At 41.8% G+C, this 18,609-nt stretch overlaps 1 protein-coding gene across 2 annotated transcripts in view; it reads right to left on the reverse strand.

Moving 5' to 3' along the window:
* UPF1 (UPF1 RNA helicase and ATPase) overlaps nucleotides 1–14,060 on the reverse strand; it is a 28,139-nt gene extending 14,079 nt beyond the window's left edge. For both annotated transcript variants that reach the window (XM_077841765.1, XM_077841764.1), the window contains exons 1-8: nucleotides 13,581–14,060; nucleotides 5,915–6,057; nucleotides 4,819–4,908; nucleotides 3,683–3,850; nucleotides 2,573–2,753; nucleotides 1,487–1,648; nucleotides 588–672; nucleotides 293–391 (exon numbers count right to left, since the gene is read on the reverse strand). In XM_077841765.1, the coding sequence (XP_077697891.1) occupies nucleotides 293–391; nucleotides 588–672; nucleotides 1,487–1,648; nucleotides 2,573–2,753; nucleotides 3,683–3,850; nucleotides 4,819–4,908; nucleotides 5,915–6,057; nucleotides 13,581–13,799 (1,147 nt within the window). In that variant the 5' untranslated portion in view covers nucleotides 13,800–14,060. The remainder of the gene's footprint in view (nucleotides 1–292; nucleotides 392–587; nucleotides 673–1,486; nucleotides 1,649–2,572; nucleotides 2,754–3,682; nucleotides 3,851–4,818; nucleotides 4,909–5,914; nucleotides 6,058–13,580) is intronic.
* Nucleotides 14,061–18,609: the final 4,549 nt, after the last annotated feature.

Consider the following 18,609-nt stretch of genomic DNA (forward strand, 5'->3'; position numbering starts at 1 on the left):
TATTTATCCTCACAACCCTGCTGTGAGGTAGGGCTGTGCTATTACCCCATTGTACAGATGTGGAATTGAGGCACACAGAAACTAAGCGACCTGCCCAAGGTAACAAGTACTTTATGTGCATGAGTGAAAGAATTAATTTGGGCTGGAAGCAACAGAAACCTCCATTTTCCTCTGAAGAACTGCCTCAATCCCATTATTGTATCACTGAGATCAAACTGATGAACTACTCAAGTCACAGTGCAGCTGTGTCAGTGAAATGATCTGCATCTCTGGAAAAAAAAGTAAAGGATACTATCAGGAACTTTAATAACATGACCAATTCCTTTCCACAAAGGGGCCAGGTCTCCTTTATATCTCAGGCAGATTTCGTCTCCCTGCATAAGACGCATATCTAAACAGAAGAACATTCAAGCAGTTATTTTTGAAGTCTGTACTGGTAAATCAACCCTCCAACAAAAACAAAAGTAACAAAACTGTTCTATACCCCAAGACAGACCATCAGACTGTATGCAATTTTTATGTTACTTACTGGTTACAACACACCTAGCTCAAAACAATCTAAGAAGATATAACTTAGACATCATTACCTGAGTCAGTCTTTGGCAAAGTGAAGTAAGCAATTCTCTTCTTGTTCAAGCCCAGGTCCCATCTCACCGTGATGTTATCTTGGGTCTAAGTTGTAAAGAAAAGGCATCTTTTACTTTCTAAAAGAATTGTACCAGAGATGTTTCCTGACTATCCTCCTTTTCTGTAATGCTCAGAACAGCCAAATATTTACAAACACTTAGAGAGTTTATACCATTTGCATAACAACTGTATTTCTACAAAACTGAATTACTTACCAGCAACTGGCACCATTGAGGTACTGAGCCATCATCTCCAATTTCTTTACTGTTTCTTCAAGAATGCTGCTTTTGGCCCCAAAGATGTTGAATTTCAGGCACTGTACATAAGCGTGTGCGCTAATCACATATGCCAGGTGTTTATGTGCCCCCATACGACACCCTAAGTTCCGCTGGGAGCCCATCTGAGAAATCCAAAACTGGCAGATAGGCAAGTGTGGTTCCATGGAGGAGATGACCCAACAGAATGCCAATGAAACTGGTAACAGTTCTCTCAAAGTTGGGATGTCCTCCACAGAATCACATTCTCTAAAGACTAAGAAGGAGATTCCCTCTCAAAGAAGGAAGGAGAGACTAAGGATTCAGACATGTTTCAAAACCCAGTAGCACCACTGTTGCTTTCTGTCATACACCCCACCCCCCGCCTCCAAGCTCTTTAAATTGTGTGTGATCATTTTCCATCTACCTCCTATGGTACAAGTAATGATAATGGTGACAGTTGCTACTGTAGTAAAGAGCCTTACGTTTATTTCACTTAAATCTTCTCTTTTCTATTGTTAGGAGCCAGGTGTTTCATGTTATCAATTTGAACTGCTTAAGTATAACTAAATAATAAGCATCTTTCAATGTTTCAATCACACTACCTGAGACTCCTTGAGTTTCTTGTCGTAATCTGCTTCAAGCTTGACTAGAGGTCCAAAAATATTTTGGTACTGATAAGCATCCTCATATCTAAGTAAGACATGCTGCGGTTCTTCATCAACACCAGGTTTTTCCAAGTCTTCAAGGGTTGCAGATGGATTTTCCTAGAATTGAGAAACGGTACATTAAGTTCTAAGGCATGAGATCCACAACGTCAAGTTGACCAGACTTTCGTTGTCAAAGCTGAGATAAGAGTAGTGAACAGTACAGGGATAGTAAAGTAGATTTTAAAAACTGTTTCAGACTAAAAATTCAGTCCTCTAAAAAGTGACTAAACACAGCATCACGGCGTTTCTTATTTACCAGCTTTGGTTTTTTTGTTTTTTAAACTGTTATCCCCACAAGCTCGGACTTGGACATGAAAGTTAAGTTGTGTTCTCTGGGACAGACACCACTATCAATAATAAATGACCTAAGGCAAAATTCTGACCTCAATTAAAACTGTGCAAACTCATTAAAATTGCTCTCCCTTAGCTGGGTTGTCTCTGAACTGCTATTAGAAGTAAAAGTTTGTCACTGAAGTTAGATAAGACTGAATACCAAGAGCAGACTGGCATCTCCTTACTCAGATATTTGTATATAATCATTGCTTAGAGTAGAACTGAACTTTAATCTAATATGTTAATACAGGTAAGGAAATTTGGTTTTACAAATACAGTTTAAACTGGCAGTGTCCTTTCGATGTTAAATGATCGAGTGTGTTGGAATTTTGTGACCTACTCAAAAATGCAGACTGCTAACAAAAATTCAGAACCCAAAGCATTATCCACTATTAACCAAACAATCCTTTCTTCCATCCGATTAGTAATCTCCCAAACCCTCACTCTCATGAACTGCTATCCTATGTCCAGTTTGTCAAGACTTTGGATGGTAAAGTCGGTGTGGGGAACATGTCTGCATGAATGTAAAATGCTCTGTAAACCTATGGCATAATACAAATGGTTAATAAGGAGGTCTCTTCCATCATGGTTAAATACACAGAATGTTTAATATTTGGCTACACATTCCTAATTTAGAGTGGCACATACCTTCCAGAGTTCTTCCAGTTTGTTAATTTGTTGAGCTGTAATCTGACGTGCTCTCAACTGCTCCTGTTCAGAAGGAATCTTTACCAGCCAGGAAAGGAAACAGCGGTCTTGGATAAGAGGTTGCCACTGTGAGCTGTCCCAATTAATATCCTTTAAACTGCTCTGACTGGCACACGGTTGCCTGCACAATCAAGATATTGATAATGAATTTATTAAATTAGACAAGTGTTAAAACAAGTTTACCCATGTGAAGTTATGCTTTTGAAGTCAAATCTTTCAATATTTTCAAAAATTAAACTGGGCCAAGAGGCCACAATGATTAGATGCTGCACTTGCCACTATGATATCATGGAGATGAGCGCTCTCAAAATATTCATGAATGATACTGCATCACTTTGACAATCCTAGCATCTAAGGTAGCAAGTTCCTAAGAGTGTGCCTCTGATTCAGTTACTGTTCATTAGGGTGGCATACAGAACGGAAACAGAGGACTATTTCTAATATGCCATTACATAATTAAATAAGAGAATAGAAGCTTACCATAGAAATGGATCTTCTACTGCCAGATAAATGACAAGCTATAGCATTCATCAGATATAGCAGAGACAATGATTTCATGACTATGTTCTATTATAGGACCATTTTCAATTTAATATAGGATTACTCTGCTCTTGAACAGCTGTAATCTTATGGGCTGAGAGAAGTCTTGTCAGTCTGAACCACAGTACACCACTCTAGTTAGAGGTTAATGTGCCAGCTTCCAAATAGAAGTGTTACTTTGGTATATCGGACATAAAATTATTCAAAAGTTTAATGTGTTTAATGAAAGGAAAGACTCACCGCCTGAGACTCCCTTCATAAAACTAGGATGATTTCCCAGAATAAAAGAAAATGTATTTATTCCAATATGCCTTGGAAAATGTTATTTAATACATGAAGCCTAAGCACTCACCCACAAACTGCCTGATGACAGCTCAGAATGCAAGAAATATTTCTGGTATTACGTGAAAACAGGAAGTATTGCCCTTTAGAAATACATGTGGCTATCCCATCAAATTCTACTCTGTTTTAGCCTTTATTTGAACTCCCCCAAAAAAGAGATTCTCTCACCTGCATAGTAATACGACTACCGAGTCAGCCTTAGCCGGAATGAAGCCAAGGAGGAACACATTACGACATCCACAATTATAACACTCCAAGACAGTCTCTCCCAAAGGGCCATCTTTGTGAAGAGTCACCTCTTTACACTTTGCTCTCACGAGATGATTTACAATGTGGCTGAAACCAGAACACACACAAGTTTGTATGCAGTTAATGCAGAAAACAATTCTGGCCACTAGACTCAGTTTTAATCCTAATTTAAAACAGATCAGTTGGCACTAAACACAAAGAATGTCTGTTGCAAAAATAGCAAATATTTGTCAACAGAAGTAGTTAACCACCAGCACTTCACTCAGCTGATGAGAAGGTGCTGTTCCAGGGTTTGGTCTACACTAGGAATTCATGTCAGTATAACTATGTTGCTGAGGGATGTAGAAAATCCACATGCCTGAGTGACATAATTATACTGACCTAACCCCCGGTGAAAACAGTGCTATGTCGACAGGCAAGCTTCTCCCATTGACATAGCTACCGCCTCTCAGGGAGGTGGAGTACCTACACTGAGAGGAGAACTTCTCCCAGTATAGGCAGGGTGCTTCCTAAGCGCTGCAGCTACTCCACTGCAGAGCTGTAAGCGTAGACAAGCCCTTGGACAGATGGGAAGGAATGACTTGGCTCCCAGGGAAAACACACATTTTTTAAAAAAAATTAGTAGTTAAATCAGGGGCTTCATTACAGATCAACTGCAGGGCAAGAGCAGCAATTATGGATGCTGCTGAGCATCAGCAGGGGAGAGGAAAAGTTCATGCAGTAGACAAATGGCCATAGAAACTATGGCTAGCTTCACTCAGACAACTCTCCTAAGTCACTGACTGAGGAGGTTATAATTTCCTTGGTGTGTGCTGGTGATAATGGGAAGATTGGATGGGGAAGGAAGCTAAAAGTTCACATGCAGATCCACAGAGCAAATTTCTTTTAAAAAAGGTTAATTGTGCATGTTAAAAGCTCAAGTGGATGTTTAAAAGCCAACCTTCTTTTGGAGTCAACAATCACATGAGAAAATGAAGTAGGCTGCATCAGAAACTTAATTTGTTTTCTCTACAAACAGAATTTATTATTGCCACTTCCATCATTTAGTCATTTACCTGCCAGATGTATTTCCGCGCCCATTACAGAACCACTTCTTGCTGGTATTGCAATAAACCACACAAGCTGGGTCATGGATACCACAGTAACTAAAATCAAAGAGGGAAAAGTAAAAATAATCAGGTAACTATTTATGGGAATGTACAATTAAAAACGCACAGACCGTTCACTGAACTATAGACATAAGCTGAAACTGGCAACTAGGCGGCACTAGGGAAATTGTGTGAGATGGGTTAAACTATTATTCCAAACTCTTAATTTTCATTTTGACAGAATCTTCGTAATGCTCTGCAATTCAGACTTTAAACCACCAAGTCAGCCTCAGACACTTCCATCCAAGTTTCACTAACTAAACTCTCATTTTGAGGTTAAACATCTCCCAGTTTTAATTGAGATAAATATTTTAGCAGCTGAATTTATATGAAAGGGTTCTTTGCCTCACGTATTATGTATATAGTGCCTTGCCAGAGAGCACTATTCCTTGCTATGATACTGTGTTACAATATGCAGAAACTGCAGTGGACTAGTACTGTTAAGCTATGTACCTGTTGCTTGTATGCTAATTGAGCATTTGTGTATTTACTACACAGGACTCAAGACTTCAGTTGGTCACTTCTGTAGAGTACCTCCCATCCAAGGCCTTCAGAACATTTTACAACCATTAAATTAGTCTTCAACACCCCTGAAAGCTGGGTAAATATCCCCACTTTACAGATAAGCAACTGACTCAATCTATCAGTTTCCCAAAAGTTACAAATCAACAGCAGAGTTAGGATTAAAGCTAAAATCCTATTTCCATTCCTGTGTTTAACCACTGGACTGCTGCTTCATTTAAAGGCAGAAAGAAGGTTATTTATGTTGGGTAAGAAGGAACTGCTTCACTAAAAGGTGTACAAAATGGCTCTCAAACTTATTAATTTTTAAGTTTGGCTACAGTGAAACAGGATATATTTACATCTTACATATTTACACCCATTCCAGTGTCCTTTTGATATTTATTGGGTATACAATGTCATTAAGATATATACAATTTTCAGTGTGATTACTTAAGCCTAATTGAGGCTCCCTCTGAAGTTCATGCAGATCTCAGACTACCTGCAAGCGTGCACAGGAAGATCCTTGGTGTAATAGGTATCTTCTTCATCTTCTTCAAAGTTTAATTCTGCAAGCAGTTGGCTGGTTTTAGCTACATTATCATCCACTGCACCATTCTGGAGGATCCCATCAGGACCATTAACCTAAAAAAGAAATTTGATAGCAAGTTATATAGTCAATGCCCCAATTATAAATTATACCCCATGCCAGAAAGACTGGGGTTGGGGCACTAATCTACTTCACAAGTGCTTATGATAATGTAACAAGTTTTTGCAAGGGTCTAATTTGGAGAGAAAAGTAGTTGTAAGAAAGGATAATACTGAAGTATACAGTTGTAACAAAACAAATATTGACTGATATGAGTCTATATGTGAGATGCTAGAACAATCCAATAAAATAAATATGGAAAGTTTAAGAATATAGATGGGCTGCTGTTCTGCCCATAGTCAGAATTTAATCAAACAACAAATTATGCTCCCTCCCCCACAATATCTATTTCTGTTGTTACTGGCCCACAAGGCCAGAATCTTTTGTCTGGCACATCAAAATTATTGATTCCATTACATGAGGACATCAGTAAGTAAATGAACTCAAACAAAAATAACCTGTTTTTGTAAGTCTAGTTAAAAAATGAGAAGTACAGAAAACAGATTTAAGCAAAAATTGTTTCTAAGCAGATCATCATTCAATGCTCTCCTTGAGTGTGTCTGATGCTCTTTAACAAAAAGTACCTAATGCACAAATGCAGTAATATTAGCTATATAACATACTGCATCACAAAATACTGTGCATATTAGAACTGGTAAGAAAATTACTATATATGATAAGACTTTTTCAAGCTTGTTTCAGCTATTTCATGATTCTTCCAATTCAAAACCCAAATAATGCCTTTTTATCACTACAAAAAAATCCAAGACAAACTATGCAAGACTCAGTCTGAACAGACAGCCTGTCTACAAAGTTTCAGAGAAACATGATTTCAAAGATCCAGAACAACAAAGCCTGTACAACAAGAGTGACTGCTCTACACCTTCACTAATGGAGCACTTTTCACCACTACCATGCAGTTCTGCATCACTGACTCAGGATGTGTATGAGCAAAGTTAATGCTCCAAATCTCAATCTTATGCATGCTACAAATATATTTTGTCCCTTTTTGCTTATGTCACATTAGCTCCTCAAACACTGGAGATAAGCACAAAGAAAACGTATGCAATAAAATACTTTCAGGGATATTTAGAATGCAGTAGCTGAATTACCACTTCTCCCAGCATCTCTGTAGTGCTTCAGGATTGGGTGCTTCTGTTACTAGTAATGAAGGTCATCAAGAAAAGAATCTGACTCAGTGTATCAGATTAAAGCAGCCATTGCCACACAGAGTTAGTTATAGGTGCTCTAGTTTAATTCCAGTGTCAATTATAACATTTAGAAAGCAGATAAATAATTAGCTTGTCACACACTCATGCAAATTGGCTCAGCTAATATATTGAAAAAGAAACAAAAGAAAAAGAAACAAAGCCAGGATGTATGTCCCAAAAAGTTTTGTCCAACCCACCCACGTATCTGACCTATCATCTTGTAAGAAAGATCATGCCACAGGCAAGCAAGGAATAACACAAAGAGGAATATTGCTTAATCCCAAATCCACCTTCAGGTATGAAGTCTGGGAAAACAAACACCACAATCTGAGCATATTGATTAGCATAGGCTTAATCAACATAACATTTTGGAACAGTGCTATTGACTAAAGTTACTCCACAGAAGAAAGACACTCTCAAGGGACATATGATATAATTAAATTCTTCTATGGGGATTAGGTTAATTAGACTGGATCAGGCAAATGCATGCCAAGTATTTGCCTCTGAATGTCATAGTAAAGGGAAGTTTAATGCTTAAGATTTGGTCAGTGTGAGGCCCACAATTTGGATATTAATTTAATATTTTAATGTGTTTACCAAGTCACACATTTAATGCGAAGTCTATTCTTGATATCTACTTTCACCTTCAAATTATTTCTTTAGTTCTCTTAGGCAATGAAATATGCATTTCCACAGAGAAACTCGTTACCTCTATGCTCATGACAAGATGGTAAACCTTAAAAAAATGAAATCCAAAAAATGCTGGCTTCTGACCTCATTTCTAAGTTTCTTCAGACTTTTGTTGTCCCCATTAATAAACTCAAGGATTTTCTGAATAAACCTCTCTGCAGTCTGAGCAAAACCAAGACCAAGGAGTGATGGAGGCACATTCTTTCTAGACTTCATATTAAGAGATAAAGTGCTGTCTGAACACTACATATCTCAGTGAAGCAGCCTTATTTTTTTCTAGAAGTATTGCAAAAGCTACATAAAATTAGAACAAAATAAATCTGCTTCATTGCATGCCTCTCATCTAGATATCCAAGTACCCCATAGTTAATTAACACCCAATTCCAGAGTTAATCTCAAAATCAAGTAAATTCTAATTTACAAAATACAAATTAGAATGGACTAACACTTGCAAGCTAAAAATATATCAGGTGTGGTACAAGGCACAGGACCAAGCACCTTCCATCCAACCTAAAAGTATGGCTCTTTAGTGTAACTACCTCCTCAAAGTATTGCTGGTATTTAAAAGATCTGTAGTCAGCCCAGGGGCTTAAAGAGTGCTGCTATATGAGGAATCAAGGTTCACAGAGGAAAGAAGAATTCCAATGGCCACAGGGATTGCAATACTGAACAACAGCATGTCGGATTGACTCCAAAGACAGACAAATTCAAACTTCATCAGCTAAATGACTGCACAACAGTCCCCTGGAAGACATAGAAAAGATGATAACCGGTAACTTCCTTAAATATACAGAGCAATTTTGTAACCATAAAATATCATTAATGGGCCATGAAACATGACAAAAGCGTATTCAGATCTTCAAATAATTTGAATTTCTTACAGTACAAATATGAGCACATACTGGTGCACTTTGAATGTAAATGGCCTAAATTCAAAAAGCAATTATACATTAAACTTGTCAATTGCCTTGTCTGTAATCAGACTGTTTGGCTGCTTATATAAATTTAGATGTCAAAGTGGATAATTAGCTTCTGTGGAACTGTACAGGTTTTCATTTTAAAGGGCACTGAAATTAAAAGTATTTCAACTGAAATTAAAAGTATTTCAACAGCTAAGAGCAGAGTTGTGCCGTACTCCTGCAACAACTGACCATGTCAGCTACACCCAAGATATCATACGGAGCTGCGTGATGTCACCTGTTGCTAGGTACAATCAGTAGCCTAGATTCAGGGCTTGGCAGGCAAGTAATAAGGAAGTGATTCAACTACTGTTTCAAAACCTTCTTGTAATTTTAGCCTATATACATATTGTTAAGGATCTGGCACAAACTGCTTATTAAAGAAGTCTTGTGTTCATCTTAAAAAATGAATTTAGCACCCTAGTAATAAACATTTTGAAAGACAGGGGCTTAGACAAAAATACTGACACCACAAAAGAGTTGGTCTGTCCTTCAGCATTTTTGTTCTCTTCCCTTGCAAAACTAATCAGCAACACTATCAGACTCAGGAGAAAATTACACAGCAGCATTATCCTGTTTAGGTAAAGTAGCTGAAAGATTCTTTGAATAGAGGCTTCTCCTGAATATATGACTACTTCCCAAGTCAGTGGTAACAAAATATCATGGAAGTGCCATTCTAAATTTCTGAAAGAAAACAACAAAAAAACACCAGTGTCTGGCAATCCCCTGATCTAGACATAGGCCTAAATGTATCCACTTATTGCCCTTCCACTTATAAGATAGGTACCAAGCTTAAAGCTACAGTGGGATAAACATTAATGACTTAAACAAGTATATGGAACTCTTCCAGCATTCACATAAACAGGCTTCATTTCAGCCTACAGGGCTATGTACTGGGTGGAAGACCCATTCCAGCACAGCACGGTTGTTGTCCCCAGGACAGGACAGCATACTGTCCCACCACGAGTATTTATTTTTTAAGCATCCAGAAATGTGCTAGGTACCTTACCAAAACAGAGAACCCCAAACAGCTCACAATCTAAGTTTAACATGATACAGAAAATGAGAATCACAAAACAGACAATGGTAGCAGTCATCAAACCATGGTTTCTCAGTAAGATGTACAAATCTTAGGGCACTTGGGCTTTGTCTACCTAGCATATTATAAGGCTTGATGTTAACATGCTTACGTATTTTAAAAATTAGCGTAGACAAGGCACACTACTTTTCTACTCTAAGTGCTTACATGGCCCCCATTACTATAGTACCCGAAGACGTCAATCTTTAATGTTTATCCTAGAAACACCCCTCTGAGGTGAGGCAGAACTATTATCCCCATTTTACAGATTGGGAACTGCCAGAGAGGCTAACTGATTTTCCCCAGGTGACAAAGGAAGTCTGGTAAAGCACAGAATTGAATCCAAATCTTCCATGTCTTAGGCTAGAGCCCTAACCACTGGACTATCCTTCCTTTCCTGATGTAGTCACTCAATCAGTTTAGCACATGAGAGACAGAGAGAGAGTGACTTGTCTACACTAACCTTCAAAAACTTGTAAGTATTAACTTACTTATGCCAACATTACAAATTAAAATGCTAGTTTAGAGAATACTGTGAAGAGTGGGGAAATGGAAAACAAACAAGCTGTAAGAGACAACGGGGTAAGACAGCAAATGGAAGCTGTAGTGAAAAAATCAGAAACATCATAGCGCATCTAAAAAGGCCAATTATGTATGAGCTACAGGTGGCTGGCTGAATCAGCTGACTTTTGGCAAGAAAAAACAGTATGGCCATTACTTTTGCACTGCTGACCCCCTTATACCTTTTGTCAGTGGTGGGACACCACCCGACTTCAACAAATGCTCAAATTCATGGTTTACCATACATTAGAGGAAGAAAGTCATGATGGAGAGAAGAATCAATTGCCCATACTTCGTTAGAAGAGTGGGTGAAGGAAACATATTTAACTCTCTCTCCTCCTAACACCTAGGAGTTAGGGAGACATTTGAACATTACTCCACAGCAAGTAAACAATGTGCTCATATTTAAAAATAAGATTAAACTGGATTTAATGAAGTGAAAAAATACTTAAAAGTGATCAACTTTCAGGCCCTATAAGTTATATTTTTAGTTACTTCTCCTGCACAGGCAGATTACAAATTTATGTATCTACTTAATGCAGGAAAATATTTCCCAGAAGCCTTTGGGAAAGACCCGAATCTATATGACCTCAAGTTGAGTCTGCTAAAATGTACAGGACTGGACAGCTACATAACACAATTAGATCTCCTTAGTTTTGCTATAGTTCTTGCTATGTTGTGGTTCAAAAGGAACATTGCCTGTACAACATCTAAAAAAAATCAAGCTGTGAAACAAGTATTTGGAGGCAAAATGAGTATCAAGAAAAATATGACAGTTTGTAAAAGTGTCTTAAAGACATTGTTTCAGCAGCTTGTTAAAGAGATATAAAAACAACTTTTTCCACAGGATGGCTACAGATTTTATCTGTTAGTACCTAAACATACTGCACATAGGTTTTAACTTCTGCATTTGTTTTCCTTTCTAACCACATATTTAAAGGAAACTGTATTTGGTATTAATCCTCAGCCAGGGAATTTTAGCACCTGTAAGACTTCTAACCAGAAAAATCTGAAGGGAATATTAAGCAGATGTGATAGAACTACGAAGTATAATTTATTTAGAATCTTACAAAAGACTTTAAAGACTTTTGGGAGGACAACATATGATATTAGTATGGTTCTCTTTTGTAGGATGTGTGATTATTTCTATACATGTAGAAGATTACTGTATAGGTAATCTAACTAGAAGGTTATATACAAACAACATGTGGATAAGATGGTAACCAAGTGAAGCATGAAAAAATGCAATTTTGTTACTCTTTCCACCTCTTTTATTTATTAATCTTCTATAAAAAAAATCCGCTGTCTCAATATATATATATAATTTGGGTTTTTGCTAAGATCTAATATCAGAGTGCACAGAATAAAGAGACCAATAAAGATGAACTGAGAATCCTTTTAACTGCCATGACTTGAGTTTAGGAATCTGGGCTTCTCTTACAGTAAAACATCAAGAACACCTAAAACAGCTCAGGGAGTTGTATCCCCAATTCTGCCTTAGGCAGCTGACAACTGTAGGAGAGAACAGAACTCTGAATATAACTCTTCATAAGTAAAGGGAGAAATGAAAGTCCACATAGTATTCTTGAATTGGGATCTTAAACTTATTTTAATAGCACTTCAATTCACCTTTTAATTTGCATTTTAATCTGTACATTTTTACATGTTTACAAACAGCTCATTGTTGGTACTGGGATTATATCAGTATTTGCTTGTCTATGAAGTTTGTCCATGCAGTTGACTAATTTGCATATTCTGTGATCTTTAAGTATTACAGCAATTTTGAAGCTTCAGGTTTTTTTAAAAACAGCAATGTAATTTTTTTCCCACATACAGAGTCATAAAACCTAAATTTATGTTACCCTCAATTATAGTATTTCAAACTTTATGCATCCGATGAAGTGAGCTGTAGCTCACGAAAGCTTATGCTCAAATAAATTGGTTAGTCTCTAAGGTGCACAAGTCCTCCTTTTCTTATTGTGTACATGTATCCCATTGGTTTCAGAGTAACAGCCGTGTTAGTCTGTATTCGCAAAAAGAAAAGGAGGACTTGTGGCACCTTAGAGACTAACCAATTTATTTGAGCATGAGCTTTCGTGAGCTACAGCTCACTTCATCGGATGCATACCGTGGAAACTGCCTAATCCCACTAACTTCCTCTTTTCTTTCCCTCACTATTCCAAGAAAATCCTGGTTTCCCTTCTTTTTCAATATCAATAAAGACACTACACAAGGTTAATGCATAGTGGTATATTCGTTGCCATCACATTTCCCTAAAAATATTTTCTATTTTGCCCATTACATTTTAAAAGTCTCTAAACTTCAATCCCAGGTTGTGTTGACAGGCACATACACACATGCAAACCCACAATAAACCAGCTTAGCAACAATGCAATGGGAAAAGATGGATAATGGGGGTGGGGGGGAAGAATAGTTTAGAAACATGAAATGTTTTCCAGAATTTGTTTCCTCAAAATAAATCTCAGCGCGGGAAGGGGACATGCCACCGGACTTTTTCCTGGTTTTCCACGAGCAGCAAAAGCTAGATAGGGTTCAGCCAGCTGCTCCCCACAGCGACACTTCGCTACCGCAGGAAGTCACAAATTCTTCATGATGCAACCGTGAAATCGGACACTTTCGCAGGGTTTCCCCCGTGCCCGCCATGTGTGTTCAGAGGGGAAAAGGGCACCGGCCCCAGTGCTGCCCTGGCCCGCGCGGGCGCGGTGCCCCGGCCCGGGCCGGCGGGAGCCCTGGCCGGGCTAAGGGCGGACAAGGCTTTCAGGCCCAGCTGCAGAGGAGCCGCCTGGCCCGCACCGGGCCGGGAAGCGGGGCTCCTTTCCGGGGCGCGCTGCCGCGGCCGCCCACGGGGGAACCCCCAGCCCAGGGCCAGGCCGAAGCTCGGGGGAGCTGGGCGGGGGCCCCGCGACACGGGCGGGCCCATCGCTCAGCCCCACGCTCCCCGGGCCCCCCACGGCGGAAGGAAGCCGCCGCCGCCCAGGCCACCCACAGCGCGGACTCACCTGTGCCTCGATCTGTCCGGGCGGCCCCTGCCCCGGGCCCGGCGGGCCCTGCCCCGGGCCCCCGTGTGCGGGCCCGGGCGGGGTCTGGGTCTGGCTGGGGAGGGTGAAGTCGGTGAACTCGAACTCGGAGCCCTGGGTGTCGGCGCCGAGCAGCTCGGCCTCCTCGGTGTCCAGGAAGGTGAGAGTCTGCGAGCTGGGGCCGTACGCCTCCACGCTCATGGCGGCGGCGAGGAGCGGGGCTCCCCCCTCAGGCCGGCGGGGCCTCGCCTCACGGAGCCCGGCGCAGCGCGCGACGCGAGGCCCTGGATCCGCCGCGCGCACCAGGCCGGACGCCAACGAAGCAACCGTCCCCTGGGCCGGGCGGCCGGACGCAGCCGAATCAACTGGTGCGGGCCGCAGCGGGACCGATCCCGAGGCGCTGGGAGCGGAACAGGCCGGCCGCCGCAGCCGCGCGCCAGGCCAGGGTGACGCGGAACGCACGGGGACGACGACGCGGCGCGCCCCGTACGCGTGGAGCCGTGACGCACGCACGCACACCCAGAGGGGGGGGAAGCGCGGGGGGGGGGCCCGAGCGAGGCCGAAACCTTAGGCCACGCCTCTCCCATGGGGGGGTGGAACCTTTCGCTGCCCCCTCCCCCCTGGTAATGGTGCGGGAGGAGGAGTCTCTGCCCCCATGAGTAAGGGGGGGGTCTCTCACTGCCCCCCATGAGTAGGGGAGGAGGAGGGGGTCTCTCGCTGCCCCCATGGGTAGTGGTGGGGGAGGAGGGGGTCTCTCACTGCCCCCCATGAGTAGGGGAGGAGGAGGGGGTCTCTCGCTGCCCCCATGGGTAGTGGTGGGGGAGGAGGGGGTCTCTCACTCCCCCCCATGAGTAGGGGAGGAGGAGGGGGTCTCTCGCTGCCCTCATGGGTAGTGGTGGGGGAGGAGGGGGTCTCTCACTCCCCGCCATGAGTAGGGGAGGGGGGTCTCTCACTGCCCCCCAAGAGTAGGGGAGGAGGAGGTGGTCTCTCACTGCCCACCATGGGTAGTGGTGGGGGAGGAGGGGGGTGTCTCTCACTGCCCCCCATGAGTAGGGGAGGAAGAGGGGGTCTCTCGCTGCCCCCATGGGTAGTGGTGGGGGAGGAGGAAGTCTCTCACGCCCCCCATGAGTAGGGGAGGGGGAGTCTCTCACTCCCCCCCAAGAGTAGGGGAGGAGGAGGGGGTCTCTCACTGCCCACCATGAGTAGTGGTGGGGGAGGAGGGGGTCTCTCACTCCCCCCCAAGAGTAAGGGAGGAGGAGGGTGTCTCTCACTGCCCCCCATGGGTAGTGGTGGGGGAGGAGAGGGGTGTCTCTCACTGCCCCCCATGAGTAGGGGAGGAGGGTCTCTCACTGCCCCCATTGGAGTGGTGGGGGAGGTCTCTAGCTGCCCCACATGGGGGGAGGTGGGAGGTCTCTCTCTGCCCCAGTGGTGATGATCTCTAATTGCCCCCCTTGGTGGGGAGGGGGTAGTCTCTAATTGCCCCCTCTGGGTTGGTGGAGGTCTCAGGCTGCCCCCCCCCCCAACACACACACACACACACTGTCAGTGAGGAAGCTGTCCCCTTCCCCCAGGAGGTTGGGATGAGGGGAAGCTCTTTGTTATTAGAGTAGAATGACAGCAGAAATCTCTGCTGCCTTTGGTTCATTCAGGGGGTTTTTCACCTTCCTGTCACCAGTTTGAATCCAACCCCACCCCAGAATGATTGCATGTCACATCAGCTGCTTAGTTGCCCCCGTTTGAAGTGAGTTTGGTGGGTCTCAATCCAATCCTTAGGGACGCTTGTTTACATCTAAAAAGCCACCTCTGCAATTGGTGATGTGGTTAAAGCAGGGTACTTGGAGTCAGGACTCTTGGGTTCCATTCCCAGATCAGAGGGTGTGTGACATAGTCGTTAAACAAAAGTGTGGGAAGCAGGACCCTGGATTCATTTTCCCTCTGTCTGCCTCAATTTCCCATCTGTACACCAAGAATACAAATATACATATCACATGAAGGTGTGAGTATTAACTAATGTTTTAAAGTACTGTGAGATAGTCAGAAGGTGGTAGAGAAGTGTTAAGTATTATTATTATTATTTATGATTTATACCAATTGGAACTTGGGCTGACAGTTGCACGGGGGCAGGGGCGAGTAATTGAATGGGCTGTGGAGACTGAAATCCCTGCTCATCATTAGAAATAGCCCTTCCGGTCAAGACTGAGCAGTAGTGATGAGTTTTTAGCCTGCCAGTCATTCAGGGGAGTCCCTTCTTGTGAAAATAGAGCCAGAAGACTAAGATAAGTTAGTCAAATGAGCCACTAACGGTAAGAGGCAGCATGGAAAACTGATTGTGGCAATAAGTGTCCACAGTCCCTGCTGCTAGACTGTAACATGGCAACAAGTTAAGTCATTCCATGGAGTTTCCACAGTTCAACAGTAACCCAGCACACTTAGACTCATGTGCCAAGTGTTTGTGTGTAAAGTATAAAATCAGGAGTAGAGTTATTTTCCGTCCTTCAAGTCTCAAAGACAGCTTCCCCTGTTTTAATAGCCTCACTATTTCTAGTCTTCCATGGAGAAGGATGTTAAAATGACATCATCAGATTTTCATGACCTGGGACTTTCTGTCCTGTGTGCTATGACAGGAGAGTTATTGGGAAAGGGAACTGCCAGAGACTTACAGTACCTCTCTGTAGTTTACAACTTCCCCACGCTACAGAGGAGAGGAATAAATCAGGCTTGATCTATGCACCAGGAACAGCAGAGAGACAATTATCTGGGTCCGAGACTCCTCTAGACCTGGGCCCCATTTGAGTCATGAAGCTCTGGACATTCATAGGCTTCCAGGGATTTTCATGAAAGAAGTGCTTGTGAATACACCATGGTTAACAGTGGGTATATATAGGCCTGGAGATAGTGGAGGCTGTTGACAAGCGGGTAAACAAAGCTCACAGAAACATTTCTCAGCCAGTTTAGAGCTGAGAATAAAAATCATACTCTCTCTGATTCAAAGTCTAGGCTTATCCCAAGGAGTTTGCCCACCACATGGAACCCCCTTGTGAAAGAAAAATCCCATACTGTTCCCCAGTAATATACCTCAGCTGTGTTTTGGAGGGAATCCATTTAAAACTGAGAGCATTGTCTTTTCTTCTGAGATTGCCAATAAAGGGAATAATTGTGTCAGTGGTTTTATAGTATAGAAACTGTGCCACTAGGAACGTGAGACCAACAACTCCTTTTACAGAGGTAAGTTTGGTAGGATTATCGTTTTATCAGTAAATGTTGGTAAACGTCAATTTCACCACACACAACTGAAAAATATTTCCATCAATAATAAAAATTTACATATAAGCAAAGTAAGAGAAATGCTGCTTGAGAACTTATTAGAGTTGGATTTAAGGGTATTTACTTTGTATATTTTGATATGTCATGTTGACAATTTGTGTTTTAACCATTATAAACCTTTAACTGTTAAAATCTCCACATTTACTATCATTAAGTAATTATTGAATTATAATTCCCCCCATAATTTCCTGAAACTGTGAAAATTTAAATAGATAATGCTTAAAACTCATAATTTTGCACAACTGTGAAAATGTAAATTGATAAAAATTGAAAAAAAATGTTTAAAAATAAACTTTGATATTATCCATCAAAATTAAAAACCATAGTCCATTGGATGATAGCAATTATGAGTAGCTTATTATCAATCCAGGCCAGATTCACCTGGTGACCTAGAGGTTTTGAAAGATTTTGCAACCTATTTGCAAACCAGTAGTGCTTTCATTTTTCTGTAGACCCTCCTTTTAATTTTGGAGAGCAGTTGTTTGCCCTCTTTTTTGAGAAGCTGTGACTTCTGAAGCAGAAAAGTTTAAAATGACACCGACTACAGGCTTCCAGATCCATGGACTAAGGTCAGTACAATTTAGGCTCATGTCCAAAAATAGCAAGTTGTAGTCACCAAAAGTTTCAAAGTATTACACATATACCAACCTCACCAGTGTTACAGGGTAGTCTGAATGATCAATTTCTTGTGATTCCCTAAAGGGTGATAGTAGGGTGAAGCTGAAACAGGAAGCAGTTTTTCATCATTCTGGCTTATAAAGCATGGGGGTAGGATTAAGCAAAATTGGTTCATCCACAAACATCCAGTTTGTTCCCAGAGCTCATACAACAGCACAATTGTGAAAGAACAGTAAATCCTACTTCAGCATCAAAGCTATTTGTTGTAGCAATGCTAGAGAAGAAAATTAGGAAGTCAAGTCACCTGTTCATTTGGTTTCATCACCCAGAATGACCTTCCATCCTTTCGCTGTTTTAGGGCATCATCAATGTCTGAGTTCTGGGAACAGATCCAAAGGTTTGGAGCATTGCTGATGGATGTCTTGATCTTTCCCCCCTGTATCCTACATAACATGAAAGATAAACATGGACTTAACGGATCATTTTGAAAGTGTAAACAACACTGTTGGCACAAGAGAGCTCATGGTGAATTTTGCAGCTGGTTCAGCTTCCGAACTGGAGCACCAATGTTGGCTATGTCCTCCTGCAAAATCAGGCTGCTGTCTAAGGTGCTGAAATGGGAGGGCTGCAAAAGAAGTTCTCCAGTCCCCCACCCCTTCAAAGTCAGGTCAGTCTCTCCAGTGCCCAAATAACAGGGAGTAATCCATAGTGAGCCAGTTATTTGGGTACCTTTTGCTCACTTTGACATGTGTAGGCAAGGGTCAACAAAACCAGACTGGTAATTAACCAAGAGCCTGATGGCCACACCTGAATTGTGTAAAATAGAGCAGACTGCCCTTGCTATTTTTGTGAATGTGAAGATGTGGCCAGTGAAGACAACAGGTTATGATTTCAGCAATAGACCAGTTTGACAATAACGCCCAAACCATAGAGCATTCATGCTGGGACCTGTAGTCTCTATGGACCGCACTGCCATATTTAAGATGAGCATGTGTCTGGGCTGCATCACAGAATTTCCATGGCTACATTTGTCCTGAGATCCACACTTTGACCAATTGCACCATTAACA

Source organism: Eretmochelys imbricata, chromosome 25 (genome assembly GCF_965152235.1).
Source record: "Eretmochelys imbricata isolate rEreImb1 chromosome 25, rEreImb1.hap1, whole genome shotgun sequence".
In the NCBI taxonomy this organism is placed as follows: Eukaryota; Metazoa; Chordata; order Testudines; family Cheloniidae; genus Eretmochelys; species Eretmochelys imbricata.